A 26,217-nucleotide genomic window follows, 5' to 3' on the forward strand; every position below is an offset into this window, starting at 1 on the left:
ACACCCAATGCTCAGCTAAAGTGTAAGCTAAAATGAGCCTGGAGGCAGCCTCCAGCTGTCCTGTTCCATAAACCTCCTTGTCCAGGAGCCCAAGCATGGGAGTGTGTGTCTCTGTGTGGGTGAGCGGTGCGGTCAGGCACAGGTAGTTTTTTTCAGAGACTGTGGGTGAGTGATATTTGAATGTTTTAAGAACATTTGATTTTACAGTGACAAATTGTAAAAGGAATTAATCCCTCTCCCCCCCCTTTTTTTTTTTTTTTTGTGAGTTACCTGTCCTAGAGAGCAGTTAAAAGATGCAGCTTTTTAAAGTTATTTGGTGCCTAAAACTTTACATAATGTAATTTTCAATATGACTCCTGACCTCCGCATCTTTTGCAATTCAAGACAGGGGTGGCATTTCCCTTGCATTTGGGGGTGGTCAAGCTCAGTCCCACTTTCCTGCATCCCTGATCTCCAGGCAGTTGGAGTTGGGCTTTATCAGGGCAGGGGAGTGCTGACCTGTGTGGTTACTTTTGCAGGGTCTCTCCAAGCAGCTGTCACAGCCTGCAGTTTGGGGGGGCAGATGCAAAGCCTTTGCAGTTCAGTCCTTGGGCCCCTGCAAGACTTCATGTGAAGGGGAGAAGGGCAAAAGGGGGCTGGTCCCTTTCAGAAAAGAGTTACTGATCTCAGATGTGCATCTCCGCATGGCTGCATCTGAGTTGGGGCATCGGGGAGAATTATGCTTTGGTATTTTTTTGTGTCTAAATCACAACCACTGGTGTCCATGTTGTGACCGACACTGGTAAGTAAATACGTTGCTGCTGGTGTTTCGAGTTTGTGGGCATAGAGATCTTGGCTATAAGTAGACGTAGTTTGTCATCTTGGTAAAACTTTCTGAAGTCTTTCCTCTCTGTAAGGAAGGGAAGTGTGTTTTACTGACTCTGGGCAGAGGTGTCAGCAGCACCTTCTGGATGTTCTGGCCAAAGTCCGTTGAATGGGCTGACTACCGCACATCAAATGGCGTCAAAGCAATTCCCACCATCCGTTTCTATCAATAGAAGCAATTCCCCCAGACGTTTAAACACGGTTGTTGCAAACCAGGGCTCGTTTTGGTTGTGTGCCTCACGTGGGCAAGCAGCAGGAAGGATGCAGACTGGAGACATTTTTCCCCACGGTGCAGGCACCATCCCTTCCTACGTGGTGATAAATGAGGTTGCACCTGCGTGGCACTTCACAGAGGAGCTGGGCCTTTGTTCTTCCTCCTCCTCTTGTCCCCAAGGCCCATGTACTTACCATGATGGAGCACCTGCAGTGGGCAAGGGTTACACTGCCTCTTTTGTTAAATTGCCCTGGCTTGCATGTCATACTCAATTTCATCCTCTTTTTTCTCCACACCTATCACATTTTTCCCCACACCCCTATGCTTTTGAGGTCAAACACAGTCACTCAGCAAGGCTTCTTCTCCCTCTAGGAGAACGCTGCCATGCAGTTGTACTGAGAAGCGGCATCAGTATGACTGTACTTATGCTGAATTTAAAGCACCTCCCTCAGCTTTCATCAGCATAAGCCTCCTAATAAACAGGGGAAATATCATACAGTCTCCTTGCAGAGTTATACCGATGATGTAACTAGTAAACGTAAGTAAATGTGCTACTTTAATGTAAAGTAAACGTGCTACTTTAAAGTTAGGATATGTGATTTCAGTTAAATTTTCCAGAGTACATTAGGACACTTCTAATTACGTTCCATTCATATTAATTTGAATTTATATTAAGTCCATCAAGATCAAGTTCGAGCTAGTTGAACACAGTGTTACTTTTCACATCGCTTTGGATGGATTAGAAGCAATAGAGCTAAATCATCACAGACCCTTGTGAGAGCAGTTTCACTGATAGAAAGATGCTCAGGTTTTTTAACTACATTTATCAAAACAACCTGCAGACACAGGCACAATTTTATCAACGTGACTATGTCTGCCTATCACCCAAATAGTCTTTAAACTAGAATAATCAAGCTTGCAAAGTGGGCTGCTCTGATTTAATTTAGTCTAACTGGTTTTGATTTAGATGGGCAGCACTGCTTGCTTATGTGTAGTCAAAACCTAAGAGAGCTCCCTGCAGTGGGTAGGTACTGTAAACCTGCTCCTATACAAGTTCTACCAGAAGTCCTTCTCCCTGCAAAAATCCTGTGGTTGTGTCCGTGATAGCTCTCACTTCTGGTTCCCAGGGCCTCGTGCCCCTTGTTGGTGTGCTGGCCAGGAGGTATTGATACCAGGAGGCATCAGAGGGGCACTGGGCATCCAGTTTCACTCAGATGCCCCTACAACAGGGGAGATAGCTGGGAAAACAGGGGCAAGGGGAGACTCTGCCATGCTGAGTCTACTCCCAAATCCCACCATGGACACCAGTGGTACATGGCCTTCTGGACCCTGTGGGGCCCTCTGGCAACACCAGTGTCCCTGCATCACCTGGACCCCAGACATGCTTGCAGTCTGGGGACTCTGGCCTTCAGAGCATCTCTGGAGGAAGCTAAAAGCCCACAGGCAGGTGCTGTACCCTTGTCAGTGCTTAGAGACTAACCAGCAGTCAGCTTGAGAACTTTCTGGCAGCTCCTGGGAGGCAGGCACTGGTAATTAAACCTCACACTTCGGAAGGGCAACTCAGGTCTGTCTTTGCCCAGCAGGAAACAGACTTTGTGCTGCAGTGAGGCGCTGTATCTATCAGGCTGATGAGATGAACAGGCTGAGCTAGCCACAGGTATAGGCCATCCTCAAGCACCACCTTTGCTGCTGACATTGTGATAGTGCAGAGGCCTGAGCTTTCACTGTGCTTTAGCTGTTGAGAAAATTAATGGGCATGATACCCTGTGTGAAGCAGTGTTTCTCTCCTCGCAGAAACTTCCATATATACAGCTTTTTTTTTATTTCAAACAAATGGAAAAATTGGTCACACACCTAAAAGCACTCTATCCAAACAAACTGGAAGTGAAGGCTCTTTATTGAAAAAAAGTAGGGAAAAATGCCATTGTGACCTCTTTGAATGCATGGATTTTATTTTAATGGCCTTTTCTTTCTCTTCTACCTAATATTCCCTCTCCTCCTGTAACACATTTCAGGACTTGTCAGATTGATCTTCTTCATTTTGTGCTGGAGGACTCTTGGTCCTTCAGGTTTCACTTGCTGACCAAAAGCTCAGTGCTGATAAATCTTTAGCAGAGGAAGCTTTTCTCCCAGGCATTTCTCAACCACATGAGTTAAGGTGAAATGCACAGGACAAACAATAGAAAAAACATCGAGCTTAACAGAACTTGACTGTTTCACAGTGGATAAAGTCTTACTGCCAGTATCTCCAGTGACATTATCTCACTAGTTCTCCCTGTCTCCAGAGTATTCCAGGGGAAAAAAAAAAATGAATAGGTGAGGCCTGAACAAAAGTGCTTCAACCCAGCCTATTTTTCTTTTGCAGGTCACCTTTAAGCTCCTCCAGGGTGAGTATTCATTTTCTTTCTTCATACTTATTTCTAGTTTTGTTCTTACTATATTTCTTTTACATCTTTTGTTCCTCCACATGTTCTGCTTTGTTTGCACTGCTGGCAGTGGAAGTGATTTAAAAACGTCCAGTCTTTGATACAAGTGATCTCCAGAAGAAATTGTTCCCAAGGGCTCCTAGCAGCTGCAGGGGCAAGTGGCATAGATGTCGATTTAAGACCAGTGGGTGAAGGCAACTGTAAATAAAAGTGCTAGCTGTGGAAAGTATTGGACAGGTTTCTGGAAGAAGGATATTTCAGAGAAGATGGTTGTCCCAGGAGCATGCCTGGCAGCCAGCGGAAAAATATAAATGTGTGTGGCAAGACCTTGCCCTATGCCATAGGACTGGCTCATCCCACCTTGACTGGGAACAATTGCACAAGTTGCCCAAGGTCAGGAGGAGCCCAGTTGGCTCCCAACCACTGGCTGGCAGGATTGCTGAGGTTGTGGAGGAGAAGGCCATGCCTCAGGCTGGGCTCAGAAAAGCAGGGCCTGCCAGGTCTGCTGTGGTGGCCAGCTTTGCTTTCCTTTGGAGGTGGTGGACTTGGTGGGCTCAGTCAGAGCCAGGCAGCCTCACAGCTAGTAGCAGCTCTTTTCAGTGAGCACAGCCCTATTCCTCTTTGCAAATTATCCTTGAGTGATTATACTTCTGCTTATTTTACGATGATTGTGCTAATGATTTTTGCAAATGAATTTTAAACCAAGAGATGGCGAGCCTGATTATTTGGCTGCTTTTACTGCTGTCATCACATCCAATAGCTGTTACTCAGAAAACAGTCTTTGCACTTGTGTTTACTCACCCAGATTATATGGTGGCGTTGGGCTCTTTTGCTGGATACTGCCCAAACCACCAAAAGCTTTGGAGGTGGCAGCCCAAACGCTTCAAACATGAATACTCAAGCCAGCAAGTATTTGTCTGAGTATCTGCCAAGCTCCCATTTTTTTGGGAACAAGCTGGTGAATCAAAATTTAGTCTCATGAATGTTTATGGACAACAACCAAGAGAACAGATCCAAATCCCACCCTTCCAAACAAATTCCACTTCTCTCCTAAGGCATGTTTCCAAATTCATTTGGGTTTACCGGTCCGTGTCCAGTTCGAGCCAAATATGAAATATGCATGTACTCCCTTCTTTTCTTGGTCCCACTTTCCTTTCTTCTGGGAAATGAAGGGATTGCTCTGACTGATGCTGAGAGACATTCTTGCTCCTATTGCCTTTGATACTGCCTGCTTCTGCCTCTTAACTCACACAACTGCTACACAGAAAACACTTGTTGCTTTCAAATACAGTTTTTATCCCTTTAGTGGAAATGACTGCTTCCTGGCCTGTTTTTTCTCTAGACCACCAGTGCATGAAGTGGGGAGATGGTTTGCTGTGCTTCCAGTGACAGGATTGAATGTCTTCACCTATGGCAACTGGTGTTTCCAGCAGACCTCCTACTGTTCTCATGTGTTTCTCAGCCAGGACTTCGTGGGGAGCTGTGAAAATGCATATAACAGGCCCGTTTTCTCAGACCTGAGATCTGCACCTGCCCTGCAAGCAAACTGCTGCCATCTTTCTCTGTCTTTTTATTTTAGGAGGTGTCACATCAGCAGTGGGCCTTGAGGAGAGATTGAAGACCAAGAGGGAACAGTGATGGACAGGCTAATGCCAGGCATGGTATGCACAGGAAAGTTATGATATCTTGGTAGCTGAATTTTCATTCCTTTTGACAAAACGAGTCCAGGGGCTTTGCTGCTAGCCCCCTACTGAAACTACCATCTGCAGGTACCTGCTTTAATTTGGTTTGTTTGGCTGAAACAAATCTGACCTGGTAACACAGCATTACATTCAAAAAACCCTTTGCCAGCTTGGGCCCCGTGGCAGCTGCAAAGCAAGCGTGGTAGATGAGGGGGAGCTGAGCCTCCTACAGGGTCCAGCACATCCCCAGCACATCCAGGGCTGTGCCCGTGCATTCCCCAGGGGATGGGGGAAGCACACCTCTGCCAGTCCAGCTTTCACTGAGAGCTGGGAAGAAGCTCTCCAAAACACTGTAAGCCTTGGGCAGGGACTTAGTCTCCCTGCTGTGGGACTCAACTGTCATCACTTCCAGGAGAGGTCCATGGCATGATGGACAATCATGATTACGCTGTTCGGCACTGCACACTCCCCATCCTTGCAGATCTGGCCAGTGCAGGCTATACACTCACGTGCAAAAATGCAGAATGGGTTTTCTAGGGAGCAAGGGCAGCACATTTTCACTGACTGTTTTTTATCCTAGACAAGAGTCTAAAGGAAAGATTTATGAGACAGTTGTAGTTTACCTCTCTTTTATTAGCTAATAAATAAGAAGTACTCAAGTTCACAGAGTGGTGAGGGGAACACAGGCTCCATGGCAGAGGAGAGGAATCGAGGTGCTCTGTCAGACCCCTGACTCGCTCTCAGAAGAGATTTCCACTCACAGCATTTACTTCAGCTTAGAGAGGATGTCTTTTTGTCAGGATGCCTCCAGCCTGCATGCAATCCTCCCACTCAGGTCTCAAACCCTCCTGGGTTTACCCAGCAAAAATAATTTTATTTTGTCATTTTCCCTCTTGCCAGCTCTCCTGGCACCACTATCTTTCTCCTTTAATGGCCGAAATAACCTGTTGGGGGTCTTACAGCCTCCTCCATGCTCTTCTAGTGTCTGCCTAGCCTGAAACCTGATTTTTAAATATAGCCCATTAGCAGGATATTAGCACATAGATGGAACCACTAGCAGCAACCTCCACAAAGATGTACGAAAAGCCTGTTTTCCCACCCATCCATATGGGTTAAGGGCTATGGTAGGTGAGCTGTGTTAGGTTTAGCTGTGATGGGTTGTGAGTGCAAATGTGTGCGCTAAGGAGACACAGGGGACTTCTAAAGAAGATGACTTCTATTAACAAGGAATAAAATGTGTGGGATTGCTGGAGTACCCTCAGCCCCCCCTGATCATCCAGGGAGTTGGTGTGAGGTCATGGCTAGGAAGAAGCAAACCCTCATATATGGGCTGAAGGGTATGGGGGTAATCCAGGTCACTGGCCATGTAGTCTCCACAGCACTGAAAGCTGCTAAGTGTACTTTTGCCACTAATTTAAGCATACCTAGCTCTGCTTTCACACAAAGAGAGGAGCTGGTAAGTGAGTAGGTGTCATTTTTACCTACAATCTCTGGGCAAAATTATGCTTTGATTCACTTGGGCTCCTTCCCCTGCACCTCTGAAAATGCTGCCGCTAATAAGGCAATGCTCACAGAGCCAGCAGCTCCTACACTCTGCCTTTGCAAGAGACTTCTCCATGTTCCCAGTGGATGCAAATTGTCTTGGGCCTCAAAAAGGAAAAGAAAAGGGAAATAAAGGTTCACTCAACCCCTTTTAGAGCCAATAACAGGATTTACACACTAAACAACTGGTCATTAGCATGTGGCTCCTTTCCTTGGCTGGTGGCTGGTAGCTGACACTTCAAATAAGAAGGATTCCTCTTCCTCTGCCTTTCCCTTCCACACCAAAAGCCTGACCCACAGCCAGCAGTACACTTGACCGGTGACACCGTGGTGTCCTTTGGGACAGTTCCTCCTGAGCTCTGTGTGCCCTCTTCCCCCTTCACAGGGCTGCATTGTTACAAGGCAGGCCCTGTGCAGGGGCTGTGCTGAGCAGGGCTGTGTGAAAGCAGGAGAGGCTTATGGTCAGAGACTCAACCTCCCTGCCACACATAGTGTGTGAGACCTCTGCATCCTTTGCATGCCTGCAGCCAACGCTGCCTGTGAAGAAGATGGAGACCACTGTCTGACTGCAAACATGGAGGGCAAGGAGTGTGCACAGTGTCTTTAGCGTGGCCTCTTAGGTATTGCTGCAGCCATCCTTGCAGAAACTGCTGTAGCAACATGGGTGCAACCAACCCCATGCAACCCCCGCACCTGTTGCCTCCCTCATTTTCTGGCACCATGCCCTTTGCTCCTGCCCTCCCTCCTGCTCATGACCTTGGAGCCTCTTCTCTCCCAGAGACGTGTGTTTTTCCAGTGTTTCTGTGTACCCCCCCCGCCCCACACCCGTGACATGCAGGGTGTTGATTTGACTGGACGTGAGCTCAAAGCTCATTAAGGGCTCATCGATACAGGCAATGAGGAGCTGTGTAGGGTGAGGCAGGGGGAGAGGGGCCCCACGGCAGGAGGGCTCATAGTTCCCCTCTGTGTTCAGGAGCAGGTTAGTATGTGCCTCTCTGGGCTGGTGTCTCTGTGAGCAACTCTGTGCACCCCAAGGACCCCCAACTGGCCAGCACCGTGAGGTAGGTGCGTCCACAGGGATGGCTGTGTCTAGTCTTGGGAACATGTGCGCTGGGGACAGGGAAGGGATCATTGCAGCGGCGGTGGAGAAGAGCCAACAGCCTGCATGAGCATCCCTGGGGAACTGCTATTGCAGGTGCTGAGCAATCCTCCATCCACGCTGGGTTGGATGTGGGGCTGAGGGGCTCTGCACCCTGAGGACAAGGTGGTATGAAGGATGGTTTCTGCCTTCCAAAAGGTGCTGGAGAGGTGAGCAAATGGGGACAGAGCGGTGGGCCCAGAGCAGCACCCAAAAGTGATATTTGGGACCTGAAACATGGAAAGCCTGTGGACTGGGGGGAGATGTAATGAGCTTAAATGATGGCTCAGTAAAGACGCTGTAACAGCACTTAAGTGAAGCCCAGGACGTTAACCTGGGGACGGTCTGATCTCCTGTGGGTAGGGCTCAGGGGATGGGCTAGGTGATATGCATAGAAAAGGGATTGGTACAGCTGCGCCTCCCTGGGCTGGGACAGCTCTTCCCAGCCTTGTGCACTCCAGACTCAAGGGTCAACCCAAACCCACAGCCATTTCAGGCTCTCGGCACCCCTTTACAGAGGTCCTGCTGTCTCTGGCTGTCTCTGGCAGTGGAGCTGAGCTTCCTTCCTTTCCTCTACAGTTGCTGGGGGGTTTCAGGGGGCTATATCTGTGCCCTTTGTTCCTATCTATTTCCAAGAGACTCTGCCCCTGAAGGAGGTGTCTCACTCCCTAGGTGAAGCCCTCCCCATCCCTCTGTCTTTACAGCACTGGAGAAATGGCCAAACTCATCCGCCTCCTCCCTCCCCTCCTACCTACTCCCTGCTCCCCACCTCCCATGAGTGCTGCTTGGATGAAGAGACAGCCGCAGCCTGGCTACAAAAGGCTTCCCAGTTTGCTGGTGACCTTGCTTTGATTCTGCCAGAGTCTGGTGGAGACCTCCAGCACATTTAATTTCAGTTTTTCTCCCTCCAAGAGAAGCTCTGCAACAGTTTAAGATTTTGTTCTGAGGAGAACAAGAATCAGGCTGAAGACATGCAACTGGAAATGTATTTTCTTCTGGATAAACTTAATGAGAACAAAGAACAAATAACTAATGTCCTTATACTGGGGGTGGACCTCCCCATGATGCTGGGTCCTGGTCGCTGGGAATAGAAAAAGTGAGTGCCATGCATGGCCCCTGTGGAGATGCTCATGCAGTAAAGGCTATGCCTGGCCCCGAAGGGTCAGGGTCCCCTGTCACGGACGGACTGTGTGAGCTGTGGCTCAGGTGTCTAGCTAAGGCAACAGGGACAACAGCCTTTTCCTTCATCTGCCTTATCTCCTGATATCACAAGCCCCAGTGGAAGAGCTGATCCTTTGGCACTGCTGTATCACACATTGCACAAGAATTAGGGAGAGAAGGAAGATCTGAATGTTAAAGTAGTAGAGATAATAATGCCCAGCTAGTTGCAGGCTGATCCTAGACAGTGGGGCATAGTGCCCTTACTGGGTAATGAGCACATTTTCTGGGCTGTTTCAAGGAAAACCTCAGCCAAGGAGCTGCTGACTAACAGTGCTCATGCATGGTTCCTGTGGAGGGAGCTGGCTCTTCTGTTCTCTGTTTTCCACCCCAAAAAAAGCATATGAACAAATGGAGCCTTGCAGCAGCCTCAAGGCTCTGGGGCATGATTATCTCTCTGGTTTCATGGAGAAGGAGAACAAAGAGTTTGGCATCTGAAAGTGGGGCACAGATTTCCTCTTTGGATTGGCTGTGCTGCAGCAGTAAAGTGATGTGCTCTGTGTAGTGAGGCTCTGGTCTTTCTTGGAGCTGAATACGTGTGCCAGAGTGGCGCTGGGCAGCTTTACAGGTGCCACATTTTGAATGAGCTCTTGGTGACTTGATGCAGCACTCAGTAGCTGCTGCGACCCTACCCAGAATGAGCAGAGGGAATGTCTGCATTTTGTCTCCTCCTTCTCCAATCTATCTTCCCTTTTGTGCTTTCAGCTGAATGCTGTAGCAGACATTTTTGAGGCAGTGCAGGTTTTTACCTGCTCGTTATTCCAAGGTGCTGGGCAGTGTGGAGCAGGCTGGACTCATCTGTGCCATGTGGATGGGGAATGTCCCCAGCTGCAAGCTTCCTGGCCTCAGGGTACACCAGTGGACAGTCCTTTGCTCCTCTGCCACGCAAGGTGAGGAGAGATCACTCCTCTGCCATGCTGGACACTTCAAGGCATACTCTGGATCATTCTCATGCTTGTTTCCGCTCTTTCTTTGTCAATTATTTTTTTCTTTATTCACTTTTTTCCATTATTAAATTGTGGCAACAAAGTCCAAGGTGACTTTCTTAGGTGAATGTCATCACTTTTCATTGCAAGACCAATTTTGCCCAATTTGCTCTGTTCAATGACTTCACACCAAAAAAAGAAAAAACATAAAAAACCACCAAAAACATATCAAGCCCAATACAGCAAATAGCCACTGACATTACTTACGATGTATCTGGAGGCACATCAAATCCAGCTCTACGGGTATGAAGTTACTATTTCCCCCCCTCACGCACTGCACAGCCATGCCTTTTGCAGAGTACTTGTGACTCCTGTCAAGATGGGGAAATCTACTGCTGTGAAGGCCACAGCCTCACAGAGGATATTGCTGCGGTTCAGAGTCTGAGCTAAAATCTTGGCTCAGAGGCACAGTTTTGGTAAGGTAGTGGCCGACAGGAGCAGTAACTCACGCTGCATCCGCTGAGCTGTGACACTGCAGCCTCTGGGGAAAAAGTGCCAGCAGGGATGCCAGCCCACACTGTGGTGGCAGTGCCTGGACCCCACGCTGGGCTGTAATGAAAAGGAACGGGAGATATGAGGCAAGTGAGAAATTCCAGCTGAAATAGTTCTCTGTGCTCATTTTTAGGCACTTCTGCGTCAGCTATGTTCTTGTTGAAGTCACTGGAAGGTTTAGTCTCCCTGGAGTGGGATTGTCTCTTAGCAAGGAGCAAGGCAGGCAGAGGAGGCCAATTAATGTTATTGGATTGTGAGTACAAAAATGTGGAGAAATACATGCAAAACATCAGCTTCTGTCCTAGAGGAGGAACAGTGAGTTGGGTTTTTTTTTGCTCAGCAGAACTAATGATACCTGCTTTTAACTTCATAATGTCCTTTGTCCTTCCACCTCTCATGACAGGTCCCTTATGGCAGTGCTTACTGTCTTTCTAGTCCCCCACACTAGCCCCCCCATCCTCAGTGTTCCTGCCTGTCTGCCACATCTCCAGGCTGCCCTCCTAGGAGATGCCTCCCTCCTCCCTGGTCCCCTGCACACAGGCTGGCTGGAGCATGGTGCATGATGAGGAACTCCTGGGGTCACCCTACAGCCCTTCCTCGGGAGAAGCACTAACCTGAGTCTCTTCCCTCTCTCCATTCCCTATTTCTTGAGGAACTTGATGTTTTTGAGGGCTGTGCTCCTTTTTTCAGCTATGGGTGAAACATAGCAGTGAGCTCAAAAAGTAACTGGGGTTGGGAACAGACAGATGGGTCTTTGTGCAAGAAATCTGGGCTAAAAATGTCCATGTTTCTTCAGGCAGGACAAAAGAATTACATAGCAAAACTGTATAAACTACTAGTATAATGAAGCTGGCATCCCAGCGTGCCAGCTTGCACTATGTAAGAAAAGGAAAACAATTCTGAATTTAATTAGCACATTTAAACTGGGCAGAAATAGGCCTTTAATCTTTCTACCATGGTAATTTCACTGAGGAGGATGGAGACAGGGATGCCTTTAAGCCACTTATCTGTCTTTCCCAATCTCAGAGGTGGCGGGGGCTCAGGGAGCTGCCTGCAGCTTGGCTTGGAGGCTGCTACAAGGGGAACAGGATGTGGCCTGGCCTTGATCCTCATGCTGCTGCAGTTACTCAGGATGGATCTAGACAGTCTGTGGGAGCCTAGAAAGAGCCCTCACAGCTCTCTGCTCCCCGGGCAAGCTTCTCAAGTGCTAAGATGAGCTTTAAAGAAGAGTGCTAAAACAGCTCAGAGGATGCATCGTTTGCATTGTTCAAAAAAGGCACAAACCCCCTGCTTTCCTTGGAGGCAACATGAGGCAGCCCCAGCCACTGAGGTGAGAGCAGCGGTGGTGGGTGAAGCAGTCTGTGGCTGGGAGCAGGATCTGACCCTGCTTCCCCCTGGAAGAGGAACCAGAAGAGATTCAAGCAGGCATCCAGAGCCAGAGAGAGCACTGCAACTGCTGACCAAATGCGTCCTCTGTGTGTAATGCAAAAATCGAGGTGCCACTTGGCAAAGTGACCATGCAGTAGGCTGCAGCCAGGTCCAGCAGCTCAGCAGTTCTTCACCTGCTTTTTTCAGGGCCGTGAGGGACTGTCACAGCCCTCCCAGGATCGCAGCTGTGGGCTGTGAGATGTGTTCTGGCCTCATGGGGACATGCTGTTTGTTTAATGGTTTACAAAACACCAACTTATGCCCCCCCTTGCCCCCTCACCTCATCTGGATGCTCATCTGGATAGGGATGTGGTGTGGTACCAACCTCACCTGCCACATCATCGGGAGTGATGTAACTCACCCAGGGCTGCTGGTGGAGGAAGGAGGTTGGGCAACAGCTGCATGTCAGACCTGGTCATCAACAACCCAAATCTCATGCAGAAGGGTGGAAAAGCTGGGTGGACGTGAAGGCCACCCAGCAGCTCCATTACCCAAGTGAGTTGATTTACTTTCTTATCGCATCCTCTGTGAGTGCTGATTTCTCCTCTGATCAAGCAATCACTTCTCTTCAGGTGAAGGGAGGTGAAAGGTTGGGTGTCTGCAGTGGCTGCCACTTGGGCAGCATGTGGAGAGGGCTATGAAACATGAGATAGCTCTGAGAAGGTTCCATGTGTGTCCAGCACCCCAACAGCATCCTCAGGCTCCCACGGGGAGCTCTTCCCCAGACCCTCCAGCTGTCATGGATGAGGAAAGCTCAAGCATATGCTGCACTGCAGCAAGCAGAAAATCAGCTGAGCATCTGCTGTGCCCTGATCAGCTGGTCACAGCTTTAAACAAGATGCAAGAGCCTTGGGGTTACTTGGCTGTCATTAAAATGGTGTGGATGGAAGGAAAAGTCTAATTGACTGAACAACAGCCTGTGCCATGTAATTAAACTAATTGTGCCTCTACCTGCATGGGTCAGAAGTGATTCGTGTGGTTGTTAAAACACTGACAAATAGGAGGTGGGGAGGTGTGAAAGTATTTCTCGCACACGTTTGCATGGGTAATTTTGCTGTTTCATTTTGGGCAGTTTTATACCCTTGAAATGTTTGGTTTCTTTCAAATTTGAGGAGACTGTTAATATTTCACACTGAAGCAGGGGAAAGCAAAAAGGTCACCATTGTTAGCAGTTTCAGGCAGCAGCGTTTCAAGTGGAGGTAATACTCTTTCAGGGCTATTTTCTTATTTGAAGTGAAATTCCTCAAAACAGGAGGGGAAGGACTGTTTACCAGAATGTGTTTCAGCCTGGCTCTGCACCTGCTGGGGACCATGCAACTGTTTTTATTGGCTTACGCAGCAGAAGACCAAGCTTTCTGCACAACTCGGTGAAACTCAGGTCACTACTTTACTGCTCGGGATTTATGACCATAGCTTTTAGTGATTGTTTTGAAAATCTTGGCTTCAGAATATGATGTGTTTAAAAGAAGCCAAATGAGAAACCTGCTATAGTGTCATCTTTAAACTCTTTGACCTTGTTTTCAGGTCCTTGCAAAGCAGAGCCCACCTCCAGCTTGTGGCTCTGCTCTTATTGATTATCATTTTGAGTCCTTCAGGCGTTTTGCTGTGCCCAAAACACCGTGTGCTTTTCAGAATGAATAATGTGACATGACAGAGAGCTGCTGAACCACCTCTGCTCTCTCTAGGCTGTTAGCACAGGGCAGAGCCCTGCAGTTGTGCTGGAGGAGACCCATGTGGAGGGGCTGGTACATTTTGTCCCAGTAGGACCACTTGTCCAGCATGTGAGCTGATGTCTAAACATAGGAGTCAAACACTTAGCCTGGAGCAACTGATGCCTATATTTTTCCTGGTCAGAGCTGCATGTCCAGGGAAGGACATGGCGCATCTGGGCTGCAGGACACGCATGAGCCCTTCTGCCCTAATCATCCATCACTGTAGAAGACAGGACAGTAGGTGGGATGAACCTTCAGTGGGTCATCTTGACTGTTTTCCTATTTCTTCACTGTGGAGAAACTTCTATAAATCTAGTTTATCCTTTCTGAGCTGGAGATGAAGGACCTCACTTCTCAGGTAAGAAAAAACTACCAGTATGATCTGCTGCTCCTCTGTCATCCTACCCCAAATATATGAAATATGAGGTGTGATCATCTAGCTAGAAAAGGGAAAAGAGCATGGGGAGAGCAGGATATATACCTACTTTTTAAAGATAGCATCTTACCTACTGCTTTTTGTCTCAGAAAAAGAAGTGAGTCAAAATGGCTTCTGCTGAGCCTAATTTGTTATGTCTCCAGGCATAGCTAATTATCCTGACTTAGCCCAGCGCTGAATTCTTCCCAGGGGTTTTGGTGCTATTTCTTCTGTTTTGATTTATAAATTGTCTTTATTTTACTTCCCTCCTACATGTTCTGTAAAATCCTTTTGCTCCCTGCCTTACTGAGGAGCCAGGAGCTGGTGTGACAGTGCTATCACAAGGTGTAGGACAGAAAGGGGATCTGTTCACTAAAGCCTTTGTGTTGGGTGTCTAGCAATGATTTGTTGTGGTGTCTGCTTATGGGCTATGTGAAATGATCTCTTCTCCCCAGAACGCTTTTTTGTACTTCCACTTACTTCTGGGCTTACTTGGAACCATCCTTGTGCTAGAAGAGTTGTGAGGCCCAGGGCTGGCTCCATAGGTCAGAGGGCTTTGATTACAGCCTTCATCCCACAGCCAGGAGATTTTTGGCTTCTCTACTGACATATCAGAATGGATTACAAGTATTTTCTGGTTCAGCCATTCCCTTCACAGTTGACACAGTTTTTCTAACCTCAGTGACAAATTCTGTGAGGAAAGGAAATCCATCTGCTGTCATCATGGAGTGTCAATTGTAGTAAGTAGGAGCCAATACTGCCATTGAGCCTGGGCTTGGGAGACCATCTCTCTTCAGGATGCTTTAGAAACTGTGGTTAATAAGTCTCCCAAGCATCCCATGGGGCAAGTAGGTACTGTTTGCGTAGGAGACAATACTGCCAAGAGAAAGATCCTCAACCAAGGCCAACTTTAACTGCTAGAGCACGCCACCTCTTCAAAGCATTGCTTTGTTTCCTGATATACTCACTCTGTTTTCCTTTTTTTTTTTTTTTTTTTTTTTTTTTTTTTTTTTTTCTGGGAATGTTTTTGTCAACAGACTTCTCTGGGAGATTTAGCCCTGGTTACTCTTATGGCTCCTAGTGGAGGCTTAAATTTGGCTCTGCATAAAATGGGCTGAGAACTGGGTGAGATCCAAAGCCATGCCAGACCCAGATCCTGTCTTCTGCAGTGGCTGAGGGCAGATGCTGAGGGGAGAGGATAAAACCAGGAAAAGTAGGGAGTGATACTTCCTTGGAATTGTTCTTCAACCCCCAACAACTTGCAGCTCAGGGACTCCCTGAACCACAGTGATAGCGCCTGGTGGATTTTTCTTCTATTATTTTTCCTCTTGATTTTCTTATCGCAGTCATGTAAACTTTTAGCATCTAGTGTGTTCTGGGATGAGGAACCTCACTCCATAGCTGTGCATTTTGTGGAGTATCATGTTTTGCTCTTTTTCAACCTACTACCTGCTGTCTTTATTTAATCCCCATAGTTCTTGTGTCAGAAATAGTGTATACTCATATTCTATAGTGCTGATACATTTCTAGGCCCCTGTCAGTCACCTCTTCCACAGGACAATGGATCCTGGTTCATTGAACCTTTCCTCACATGGAAGATGTTCCACACTTTTGAGCATCCTTTTGGTACTTCTGTATGCCTTTTTCTGACTTGGCAGTAGCTTCTGTAAAGGGAAGGGAGAACTGCACTTAGTTTTCAAGACATAAGTGCAATATTATTTTATATACTGCTGTAATAGACTGTTCTTGCTTTCTTTCTGAATTTTTTTTAATGTGCTGGTTATATACTTCTTAGGGTCTAAAATCAATGGAAATGTTCCTTAATTTTTTTTGTCAGACTTGTCCAATTAATCCTCAGGACTTCAGAGTCCTGACTTAATGGGATTTCAGTGGTTCACAGGCTGGCTATAGTCACTAGTAAGCATCATCTGAATACACCTGGCGATAACAATACCACATGTGACATGGTGTACAAGGAGGTGCTGAGTAGATGAGCGATTTCCTTGCCACGCATTGCAGGTACACAGCTGTGGTCATGGCTGTGTTGCTGCCATGACAGGGAATTAGGGCATGGGATTGCAATGTGGGGCATGTCTGTAGTGGAGGTGCCATTGTAAAGCTACACCTTCATAGCCATGCATGGCTGGCTGGACCACATGATCTCTCAGATGGCTCTGTGGCTTGTGCACTCAGTTTTGGGCTCCAGACCTGGGGAATGGGGCACCTCCATCATGTCTTTTTCCACTGTTGCTCAGATGTGCTAGATATATTTCTCTGCCTGGACCGCTCTGTGATGGGTCACCCATGGGTTGTAACTTCCCTGCATGCATACTGGTCCTGGAGTTTTTCCTGCAGAGCAGGTGTTGGGATGAAGAGAAGATAAGATGAGAGTTGCTATGTGCTAGTAACAACCAGGTCCGAGCCTGTTGTTAGCAGTCTGCATAACCATGACTCCTCAGAAGGGCAACTGTGAAGCAAGGCAAAATTATCCTCCTTTTTCCTCTCTGGGAAAAGCAAGGAAGTATGGATGGGCTGCTCTGATGTGTACCAGTCTATCCAGTGAGTCCATCTCCGACCCAGCAAGGGCCCCCCCAAGCCCACTACATTAACACAGGATGCCTTCTTTCTCTACTTTCTCATCAGGAGCTTTGCCCAGTGCTTCCCATTTCATCCATGCTCAGCCAGGGTGGAGGCTGCTCTTCCTGCTCCTTCAGCCCCTAAGCAAGAGTGCCTGTACATCTGAGTTACAATGGGCAAGATGGACACCACCTCTGTCGAGCTGAGCTCTCCGTCCAAGGTGAAGCAGGCAGCCCTGGAGGAGTCAGATCCCAGTGCCTCCAAGGCCGTGAGCACCGAAAAGAAGGAGATCCCAGACAGAGGCTCCTGGAAGGGGAGATTTGACTTCTTGCTGTCCTGCGTGGGCTATGCTATTGGGCTAGGCAACGTCTGGCGCTTCCCGTATCTCTGCGGCAAGAATGGAGGAGGTGAGAGAAACGCACAGTGCTCGTGCTCATCCCTGAGGAGCCATGTTGTCTGAACAGGCTTTGGTTTGGTGGGGGTCTGGGCATGTGGCTGGTTCCCTGGCCGAGAGCTCTCCCTCATGATGTGAATTGTTACGCTGTCAGGAGACTAGTCTCTGGGCTTTACTAGCAAGTGCAGGTTGGGAAGAAGCAGCCCAACGAAACATAACAAGAAGTTTGAGTTTTGTTAAGCTTCTGCAGTCCAAATTTGCAGCAGAGTGTCTGGGATCATTTATTTACAAGGAGGGCTACGTACATAGGCCTCCAGCTGGATACTGGGGCATTCCCAGGGAAATCAATATCTGCTAATGTTAAGTTTCTCCTCAGTCTAGTGTATTCTCAAGAGGTACTGATTTTGTATCTGGATTTGGGTCATGTGTCTGAGGAGTTTTGATTAGAAGCTTTGCATGGACCATAGCAGGTCTGTGTAGACATATATACAAGCATACATACATATGTACATGTACACAGGCATGCATGAGTGTCATCATCTATGGAAGGAAATGAGCTTTGACTTTCTACAGTGCTGTGAGAAGGGTCACAGTTGTTGTCTCTGTCCTAATGTTTGGAAAACAGAGGCCATGAGAGAAGGTAGCAGCTGGCAAAGGATTTACAGTAACTGTGATGCAGCTGGTAGCAGTGTCCTCCTCTGTGGACAGCTAAAACCAGCTTTTCTTATTCTTTTTATTATTGCGCCACTACAGCCTTTCTTTACCAGTCCTCATGTGGGACTTTGCCAAACCATTGCAAGGCTAGAGAAAGGCAGGCAGATGGGGAAACAGTGCTGGGCTAGAAATCAAGAGATCTGGGAGATCAGCTCCCTGTCCAGCTATAGACTTTCTGCATGTCTTGGATCAAGTCAGAAAATACACTCATGTGCCTCAACTCCCTTCTAAAATGGTACCATTTCTTCAGCTTTGGCAGGGAGATGCTTCTGTGGAGGGGAGTAGGGGCTGCTCTGATGTCAATAGAGCAGAGGCTCTTTCTTCTCACCTCCCATGCCCGACTCTCCTGTTGTTTCTGCCTGTTACTAACATAACCTTCCCTCTCCCTTTGAAGAGCTGCTCACCTCCTTGAACCATTTATCACAACTTCCCACAAAAAGTTCATACCCCTTTGTCTCAGCCTTAAGGCTGTACATATAATTTTAGCATTGCCTGCTAGTCTTCCCATGTTGTTCTTTGCTTCCTTCTTAGCTCCCTTGTCCCCACTGTCTTGTTCATTGATGCTGCTCTGAGGGTCTCTTCTCATGCTTCTTTTCCACATGTTTCTTTGCCTTGACTTCCCTTTTCAAAACCCACTTTGTCTTAAGCTCTCATGATTTCTCATACTGCCAGCCCACTTCTGTGGTCCATGCTGTAGTCAATGCTGTGTAGGATGCTCTTCTCTGCCCATCCTGGAAAAGAGGAGAGGGGTCTAATTCCCTGCAGTGGTCTGTCCATGTAGCTCCACGACATTTAGGGGGATATTTCTCTCAAGCATGTGGACTGAGTCCCAGTGGGACACTGGACAGTTACCATTTTGACATGAAGATTTTGAATTCAGTATGTCATTTTGTGCAGAGGCATGAATGTGTGGCTGAGCCAGGTGAGGTTTATGTGAATCAGACAGGTCTACCTAGGGGAGCCTGTGCCACCATCGCCGGAGACGTGGTGTGAGTCTGCCATTTTCATCTAGCCACACAATGGCATCTGACTGCACTAGCCCTCCTCATACAACATTAGCCCCGTGGCTAAGCCCCAGCACTGTTTTTTAGCCCAGTTTCTGTCTGGTGATTGCTGCGCCACCTCAAATGCACCAGATCTGCGCTGCCCATGGCTCTGTCTCCTCACACATAAAGGTGGGGATGACAATATCTATAATTAGATGAGGGGTGTTTTGAAGCTAAAATCAATTATATTTATAAAATCAGCTGAGATCCTAGGATGGAGGGTGCTGTGGAGGTGGGGAGTGCTATCGTTAGCATTAGCAATGACATACAGGGTGATCTCTGCCCTGGCAGCAGCAGGCATGCAGAGGATCAGGCAGCTGTGAGCAGAAATGCTGGACAAGTGAAATGCGTGGATTGATACCTGCCTCCTCTCAGACACCCTGCCTTGCTTGCCAGTTCATGCTGTTTATGGCAGCCTGTATCACTCGTTCCTTTCACCCCTACCCAGCCTGCCTGTTCGCAGGCACGACTGTTCCTGCAGCTGGAAATAATGAGCAGCAAGTGGAGGCTGCTGATGCCGGAGACAGGCAGGAGAGCTGACGCACGAAAGCGTCACTGGGAGCCGATGCAGAGCAACGAGGAAGGGTCGCACGACATCTGATTCACAATTGGGTGGGCACCGTCTTGGCTGTACCTCGATGGAGGCGCCTGCGGAGCAGAGCAGACTGTGGGTGAGACTAATTTTAGCGTCCTGCATGTGCACTGCTCGGAGCACCGTCGTGTGGGCTGCTTCCATTACGCACAGGCAAATTGAACTGAATGGAAATATTGTCATCTCACTTACTGCTGTCACATTGTATCAGCTCACAGCTAATTTGTTCAGCATTGTAATTGGGCACATAATTAGGGGATATTCAGCCAGGGTACAGCAGCCCAGCACTAGACCCACCCTCTGCGGGGAGCAGGTTTTACCTAAAGAGATGCCTGGGCTCCCTGCTGGCTCTGCACACAGCTGAATGTGCCCAGCTATGACTAACACTTCAGCCTCTACACCAATTTCTAACCTCATGCAGTCTTTCTGATGTCAACAGGATTTTACCAGACTCTAAATCGACTCTAAATGCAGCTCAGTAGGTGCTAAAAATTGTCTGAGAGATCCTGAGCTTGAATAACTTGAGAGAAGAACATTTCTTTAAATAAGCAACATGCATTTCTCATTTACATGTTGAGACTCCAAGCAACGGTATGTAACAGCTTGTAATGCTCAACTTTTGATTTGTGGGCAGTGTTCGCTGTTTTAAGCATTAATTATTATTCCTTGCTGTACAGCATTAGGAGCTGCAGACTGCAGGCAAATTTGGGGCGGCACAGTGGGTGCCAGGAGCTGTGTGATCCTCCCCTGCCTCAAAGAGTGCCCTGAGCAGGCAGGGCAGGACAAATATCATCACCCCTTTGACCCATGGACTTTGGAGACAGGTTTAGACTCTCCGAAAGTCACACACAATCATTTGTAGCAGGCCAGGAACTGAACCAGACCTTTCAGCAGCCCATCCAGGGCCAGAGATTAAAGACCAGCCCTTTCTCTCTGTGCCAAGGATTTTGGCAAAGGCATACAAATTTTAGGTACAAATTTCAGAACTGATTTCCTCTCTGGCTGTACAGCACCTGGGGATGTTATCCATGCCTGCAGTGTCATTGTCAACTGACCTCAGTTCAAGGCTGCAGTCTGCTTTGTAGATTTTCCCTTATTTTAGAGGATTTTTGTCAAGCCAGGATAAATGACCTGTGTCCAAAAGTTTGTCTGTTTTTTTTTTCTCAATAATCTAATAAAATTTTTCACCTACAAACCCTCCTGGACTGCTGTAGATGAAAAATGCAGGATCATTTTTCATCAGGGTTCATCACAAGGATCATCAGGGCTGTGGACAAATTTCATTAGCTGCTTGCACAGACGCAAGTGAGGCACTGTGATTGCTGATAAACTCAAGTCTCCAAACTCTACAGTGAGGCACAACGGTAGTGAGGCAGCATCCATGTCCTTGGAGCTGACCCTGGCTTCCCGCAGGTCTCCTAGGGGGCTGGACCTTGCAGGCCGCGGCAGCTGGCGAAAGCGCAGGGAGGATGCCGAGCAGGCAGCCCTCCTCCCACAGCCATGCTCAAAGCTGTTTGCTCCTCCATGCCAGGCTCCTGGTGAAGCCGAGAGTCTGTGCTTCCACACCAGCTTGCAATTCAGGCTCATGGTCATCGAGCTCCTGGCCCAGAGCATGTTTTCTCCCTGCCACTGGCTGCCAACGCTTCTTGCACGCTGCCTCCCGTGGACTCCCATGTTGGGTGCTGGCGCCTGCCTCTCCCAGCTGGGCTCAGCTCCCTGCTTGTCAGGCAGGTGTCCCCAGCTGGGTGTCCCCCAAGCCAGCATCCCTGGCTGTGCCTCGCTTCTTCCCTGCCCTCACAGAGCAGCTGTTCTGCCAGGTGCAAGCTGGACTCCAACTCTTCAAGAGTGGCTTTGCTCACTGGCTCCATGTCTTCTTTCCCACTAATATCAGGAAAAGAAGACTCAGACTGACAACTCAGCTGTCTAGATAGTGCAGAAACCAGTGCTGTCCTGAACCTGGCCAGATGCTTCTGAGCAAACTGAGTGTCCCCTCTCCCTCCCCACCCAGCATCTTCTGCAAGAGTTTGTTCTCCTCAGGAATGCTGGCATGCTTCAGCACATGCATGAGGAAGCTGGAGAATGAGCTTTGTCCTAGATCCTAGAAGTCAGGATGACCTGAACATGTACAGCCTTCAAATCACATGGTGAGGCTCTCCTATGCTATTTGCTTTTCTAATAACGAGGTACAAATAATATCTCTAGTGAATGACTGCACTACCTTATTTCTAGTGATGAAATTATTTCCATAGGATCCACAGAGAAATGTTTTCACCAGGAATTTTAATGGTAAAACCTAGAACAAGGGTGTGGAGGTGTATAGGACTGTTACAAGAGCAAATACAGTTTTAGCCAGTTTCCTTAAAAGACAGAAGCGGCTACAAACAAAGAAAGTAGTGACCAGTGCAGGATATTGCTGTACCCTTTTCCCTCAAGGTGAAGAATTGGGAGCTGCTGCAGGTAAGTCAGAAAACATCAACAAGAACAAGTTACTAGTGTCAGTGTCCAAGCTTTTGGGTTTATTGTCAGATTTGCCTTAGCATTGCCTAAATCTAACAATGTGCATTTATGATACCTATATATCCATAGTGATAGGAACTGATGAGGGGAAGGCAGTGGTGATCAGAATGGGAGACTCACTGAATATACCAACTCCAGTTGCAAACTGTTGCCCCTAGCAAGTCATCACATGGGTGCTGCAGAGCAAGAAACCACAGCTGGAGGCATTTACTTCTTAGTAAAAGGGAGAACCATCTGCTAACATTGCTTCTTTCAGGGGCTTTCCTCATTCCCTATTTCCTGACACTGGTGTTTGCTGGGATTCCTCTCTTCCTGCTGGAAACTGCCCTGGGACAGTACACCTCTGTTGGCGGACTGGGAGTCTGGAAATTAGCACCTATGTTTAAAGGTACTGTACTGTAAGTTTGTGATGGCAATGGCACATAACTACAGACAAATACTCTTGAATGGTTTGGGAAGAAAATCAGCAGATCCCTGGGGACTGGGATGGGGTGGCAGGTGAGGGACATTTTTTTCTTCTGTCTTTATCAATCTGCCCTTTACCTTGATGTCTACAGTCACTAACATCACTGTGTTCTGTTCAAGCAGTCTTGTGTGATGATAAAGTACTTTATGAGCAGCAGGGACATAGAGGGCCTCTGCTTGCAAAAGACTTGTTCTGGGCCTTGCGACATGGGCTCACTTTAGTTCTGTGGGAAAGCTGTAGATAGGAGATGTGAACATGTTGCCATGTCTGGAGTAACAGCATTCTGGAAACCAGTGGTGATTTATAAATGCCTTGTGTGTAGGAAAGAGTGATTCTGCCAGGGAAGTGACCAGTTCCTATTTTCATGGAGCCCTGTCCTAAACTACCTGTAGCATACTAAAAGGTAGCACTGTCCACCAAGTGAAAATGGATGGGTGAGAGATGTGAGGTAACAAGCCTTCTTTGCTCACCAGTTTGGCATAATTGTATCAGGCACTGCACTGATGAGCTGGTTCACTTTTCCTGGCTCTGCCACAAAACTTGTGGTGATGTCTGTGATTACGGTTGGGCACCAGAGACCTGGATTGATGCTGCTCTCTGCCTTCATTCGTAGGAGTGGGGCTGGCAGCTGTAGTTCTCTCCTTCTGGCTGAACATCTACTACATTGTCATCATTGCCTGGGCTCTCTACTATCTCTTCAACTCTTTCACCGCAGTGAGTCACAGACTTGTCTACAGCATGGCATTGTCTGCACTGAGTCTTTACTCTCTGTTTTATGGGGAGGAGTTGTTTATGCCACAAAACATGAACTAACTGCTTGTAGTCTGTGCAAAGAGTCTTTGTCATCACTCTGATGGATCCTTTCCAAAGAGGTTCCTCAGCCCTGGAGGCAGTTGTGTAGTGCTGATGGGTACTGATGCTGTCCTCTGGAGAGGGTGGTCCTCTGGAGGGGATGGTCCCATTCCCCCCTCTGGAAAGTGTTGCCAATTACATCAGTCTTTAAAGCCCACCCTGTGTCTCTGTCATATTTCTAGAGCTGTGTGAATCTAAGAGCTGCACAATTCTACAACTGATTTTGTCACAACATATTCTTATTATCCAGGACTTAATCCTCCTTTATGGAGGACTTAGTTAGTCCTCATTTATGCTTCTCTTGATAAATAAAATCCCAAGGGTGTTTGTTGTTTTTTTTTTTTTGTTTTTTTTTTTTGTGTGTTTGTTTGTTTGTTTTGTTTTGTTTTCTCCGGGAAAATGATTCAGAAAGCATTTAGACATCTGCTTATTACTTTCCCTTATCATGTACCTTGGGGTTGTGGTTTATAGTGGGTTCCTCTTCTGTAGCAGGGTCTTCCACCATACAAGGTCTGAATCACTCCCCACATTAAGTTCTTGGTAGCTGAACAATTTGTTTCAGACCAACAGCTGGGAAGAGGTCCCTTAACTCTCTGAGCAACCTGCAACCTTAAAGGCATCTACTCCGTGATTCACATGGGATCTTTTCTCATTTAGGTATAACCCTGAAATACTGTTATGAATGTTGTACCTCCAGTTTTACATTTTGATCAAAAATTTAAAGTATCTGTCAAGACTTTTGCTAAAATATTCTGTTTGGCATTCCTAGCTGTGTTTCTACTGCCAATACCCACTGCAGGCTTGTCGGTCCAGAACAAAATTGTCAATTGTGGATGATTAGGTGCACTATTGGGGGATTCCCAGATTAACAGAAATCAACCCCAGAAGAACCCATCCCTGTTCTACCCTGGGCAGGATGCATGTTAGGATGAGGCTTTGGTACAGGCAGGTGTCACAGACCTGACTGGTGACAGTACTTGTATCTACACAGGTATTCAGTTCAAGGCCTTTTCTTTTACCAGAGATAATTCCATATTCTCCAAAGGAGCCAAGGTACAAATTAAAAAGCTAGGCTGATGCCTGACCCTGTTCCTCCTAAATTTGACCAGGAGTATTTTGGACCTGAACAGGAACCTAGCTTGCATTCTGCAGTTTCTGTCCTCTGAAATTCAGAGGAAATGGAGCAGCAATAAACTGTCCCCCTGCCTGCCTCTCCTTATAAGAGCTACACAGCATATCTGATGTGCAAAGAACTTGGTTGAAGGGCTGCTGTGCATCACTGCTTGAGTCATTGCATTTGCTTCAGTGCAATTAGCAAGTCCACAATGATATCACTGGGTGGATGCGAAGAGCCTGGGTGGCCACTGGGGTGTCCCCACCTGCCCCTCCCATCATCCTTCTTCTGCCAAGCCAACCTATACGTTAGGAGGTATCATCTGCTGAAGTGAACTCATTTAGATGGGGGGTGAAGGCAGCACTTAAAGGCACTGAGGTCACAAAGCACTTAAAACACGGATAATATTTCTAAAGGGGTCTGTGTTCATGGATGAATAGGAACAGATACAAAAATCTTCCTAAAGCTTTGTTGATCTGGAGCCTGAGGTCTTATCTGCAGAGGGAAATCATCCAGAATAGCCATTCTGCATTTATCTACATGTACTGCACTCAGAAACTGATATTGCTTCACATGGAGACATATCTGAGCTGCTCTTGTTGGACTGCCTTGGCTGTGGCACTACATGGCATGGGTGAGTTGCCCTGTGTGCTCGCACAGCCCCTGACACTGAGGTTTCATTGCTTGCGGTGTCAGAGCTGATTACATTAAATCTGTAGTTGTGTTCTGCCATCACACTGATACCTACAGTATAAATGTCTCACAGGAATCCCTTTGTGCTGCTTGCAATCAGGGCGGGGAACAGCATGAAATAGCTACTACGCTTTATATTTACTCCTGGGCTTATATTACATTAGTTTATTCACGTAGACAAACGGTTAACCCCCATTCTCAATGCCACATTGCATTTTAAGCATTGAAGCTTGGTATAAATGAGAGATAAGAAACAAATCAGTGTTTATTCTTTGTGCATTAAATTCCAACCACTTGTTGAGTGAAGCTAGCCAAAAGCTGTAATGATTATATACACAATGTTCCCCAATAGCTATTTTAATTAGTAGCTATTAATTACCAACAGTTAATTGGAAATTACTTTCTATCTGGGGAATTGCTAACATTTTATGAGAGCTACAGCATTGCCCTAATCACATCATGATATTGTTTCCTGGAAAGTCCATGTCACATGTATCAGTGTCTTGAAAAATCATTTAATGCTTTTGGCTGCAAAGTTCCTGCCTGTCCAGAGGAACTTCCCATCCTCTTTGCAAAAAAAAAAAAAAAAAAAAAAAATTTAAAAGAAAACAAATTTCACTTCTCGCCAGTGGGAGATGTCACATTAATGATAACCTTGCTGTCCTTGTGCTGGCGCAGGACCTGCCATGGCAGAGCTGTGGGAATGCCTGGAACACCAACCGCTGCTTCTCCAACTTCTCCCTGACCGACACCACCAACCTCACCAGTGCCGTCACCGAGTTCTGGGAGTACGTCCACAGCCTGCCTACACCAGGTTTCTCCCCCTCACCACGGCCATCATGCCTGCTCACTGGGGCTGCAGCTGTGCCCGCTGGCACCTTTTCTTGGACAGCCTTGGCAGGAGGGCATCAGAACCAGCCATTGGCTGAGGTGGGCATGGGAATGGGGTGTGCTGTGCAGCCACAGGCCAGATGGATGGAGAGGATAACAGCCTCCTTGCCTCTCTTCTCCCTTTATGCCGCCATGATGAACCTCATCTGTGCCTGGCCCTTCACCCTCCAGATGTCTCCGGAATCTCCACGCCCTCTGTCCCCAAGGGCCAAACTTGCCTTTAATGCAACCTCTTCCACCTCTA

General features: G+C 47.5%; 1 protein-coding gene and 1 long non-coding RNA gene across 8 annotated transcripts in view; one reads left to right on the forward strand and one right to left on the reverse strand.

The window, feature by feature from the left end:
- Window positions 1–510: 510 nt before the first annotated feature.
- On the reverse strand, window positions 511–26,213 carry LOC113491470. Its single transcript, XR_003400413.1, has 3 exons — window positions 26,115–26,213; window positions 2,804–2,807; window positions 511–523 (listed from the first exon to the last, which is right to left on the reverse strand). It is a non-coding gene; the product is annotated as an uncharacterized LOC113491470 (long non-coding RNA).
- LOC113491468 (sodium- and chloride-dependent GABA transporter 1-like) overlaps window positions 7,640–26,217 on the forward strand; it is a 55,948-nt gene continuing 37,370 nt past the window's right edge. For 2 of the 7 annotated variants that reach the window (XM_026868413.1, XM_026868414.1), the window contains exons 1-5: window positions 7,640–7,789; window positions 16,761–17,101; window positions 22,214–22,345; window positions 23,037–23,137; window positions 25,761–25,870. In XM_026868413.1, coding sequence (XP_026724214.1) covers window positions 16,867–17,101; window positions 22,214–22,345; window positions 23,037–23,137; window positions 25,761–25,870 — 578 coding nt within the window. In that variant the 5' untranslated portion in view covers window positions 7,640–7,789; window positions 16,761–16,866. Of the gene's footprint in view, window positions 7,790–8,939; window positions 8,963–9,850; window positions 9,975–13,693; window positions 14,061–16,760; window positions 17,102–21,331; window positions 21,585–22,213; window positions 22,346–23,036; window positions 23,138–25,760; window positions 25,871–26,217 lie in introns of those variants that run through there. The other 5 variants (XM_026868411.1, XM_026868408.1, XM_026868412.1 and 2 more) reach the window with 5 other exon arrangements.

This window comes from Athene cunicularia (genome assembly GCF_003259725.1).
Source record: "Athene cunicularia isolate RWA chromosome 1 unlocalized genomic scaffold, athCun1 chr1_part2, whole genome shotgun sequence".
NCBI lineage: Eukaryota > Metazoa > Chordata > Aves > Strigiformes > Strigidae > Athene > Athene cunicularia.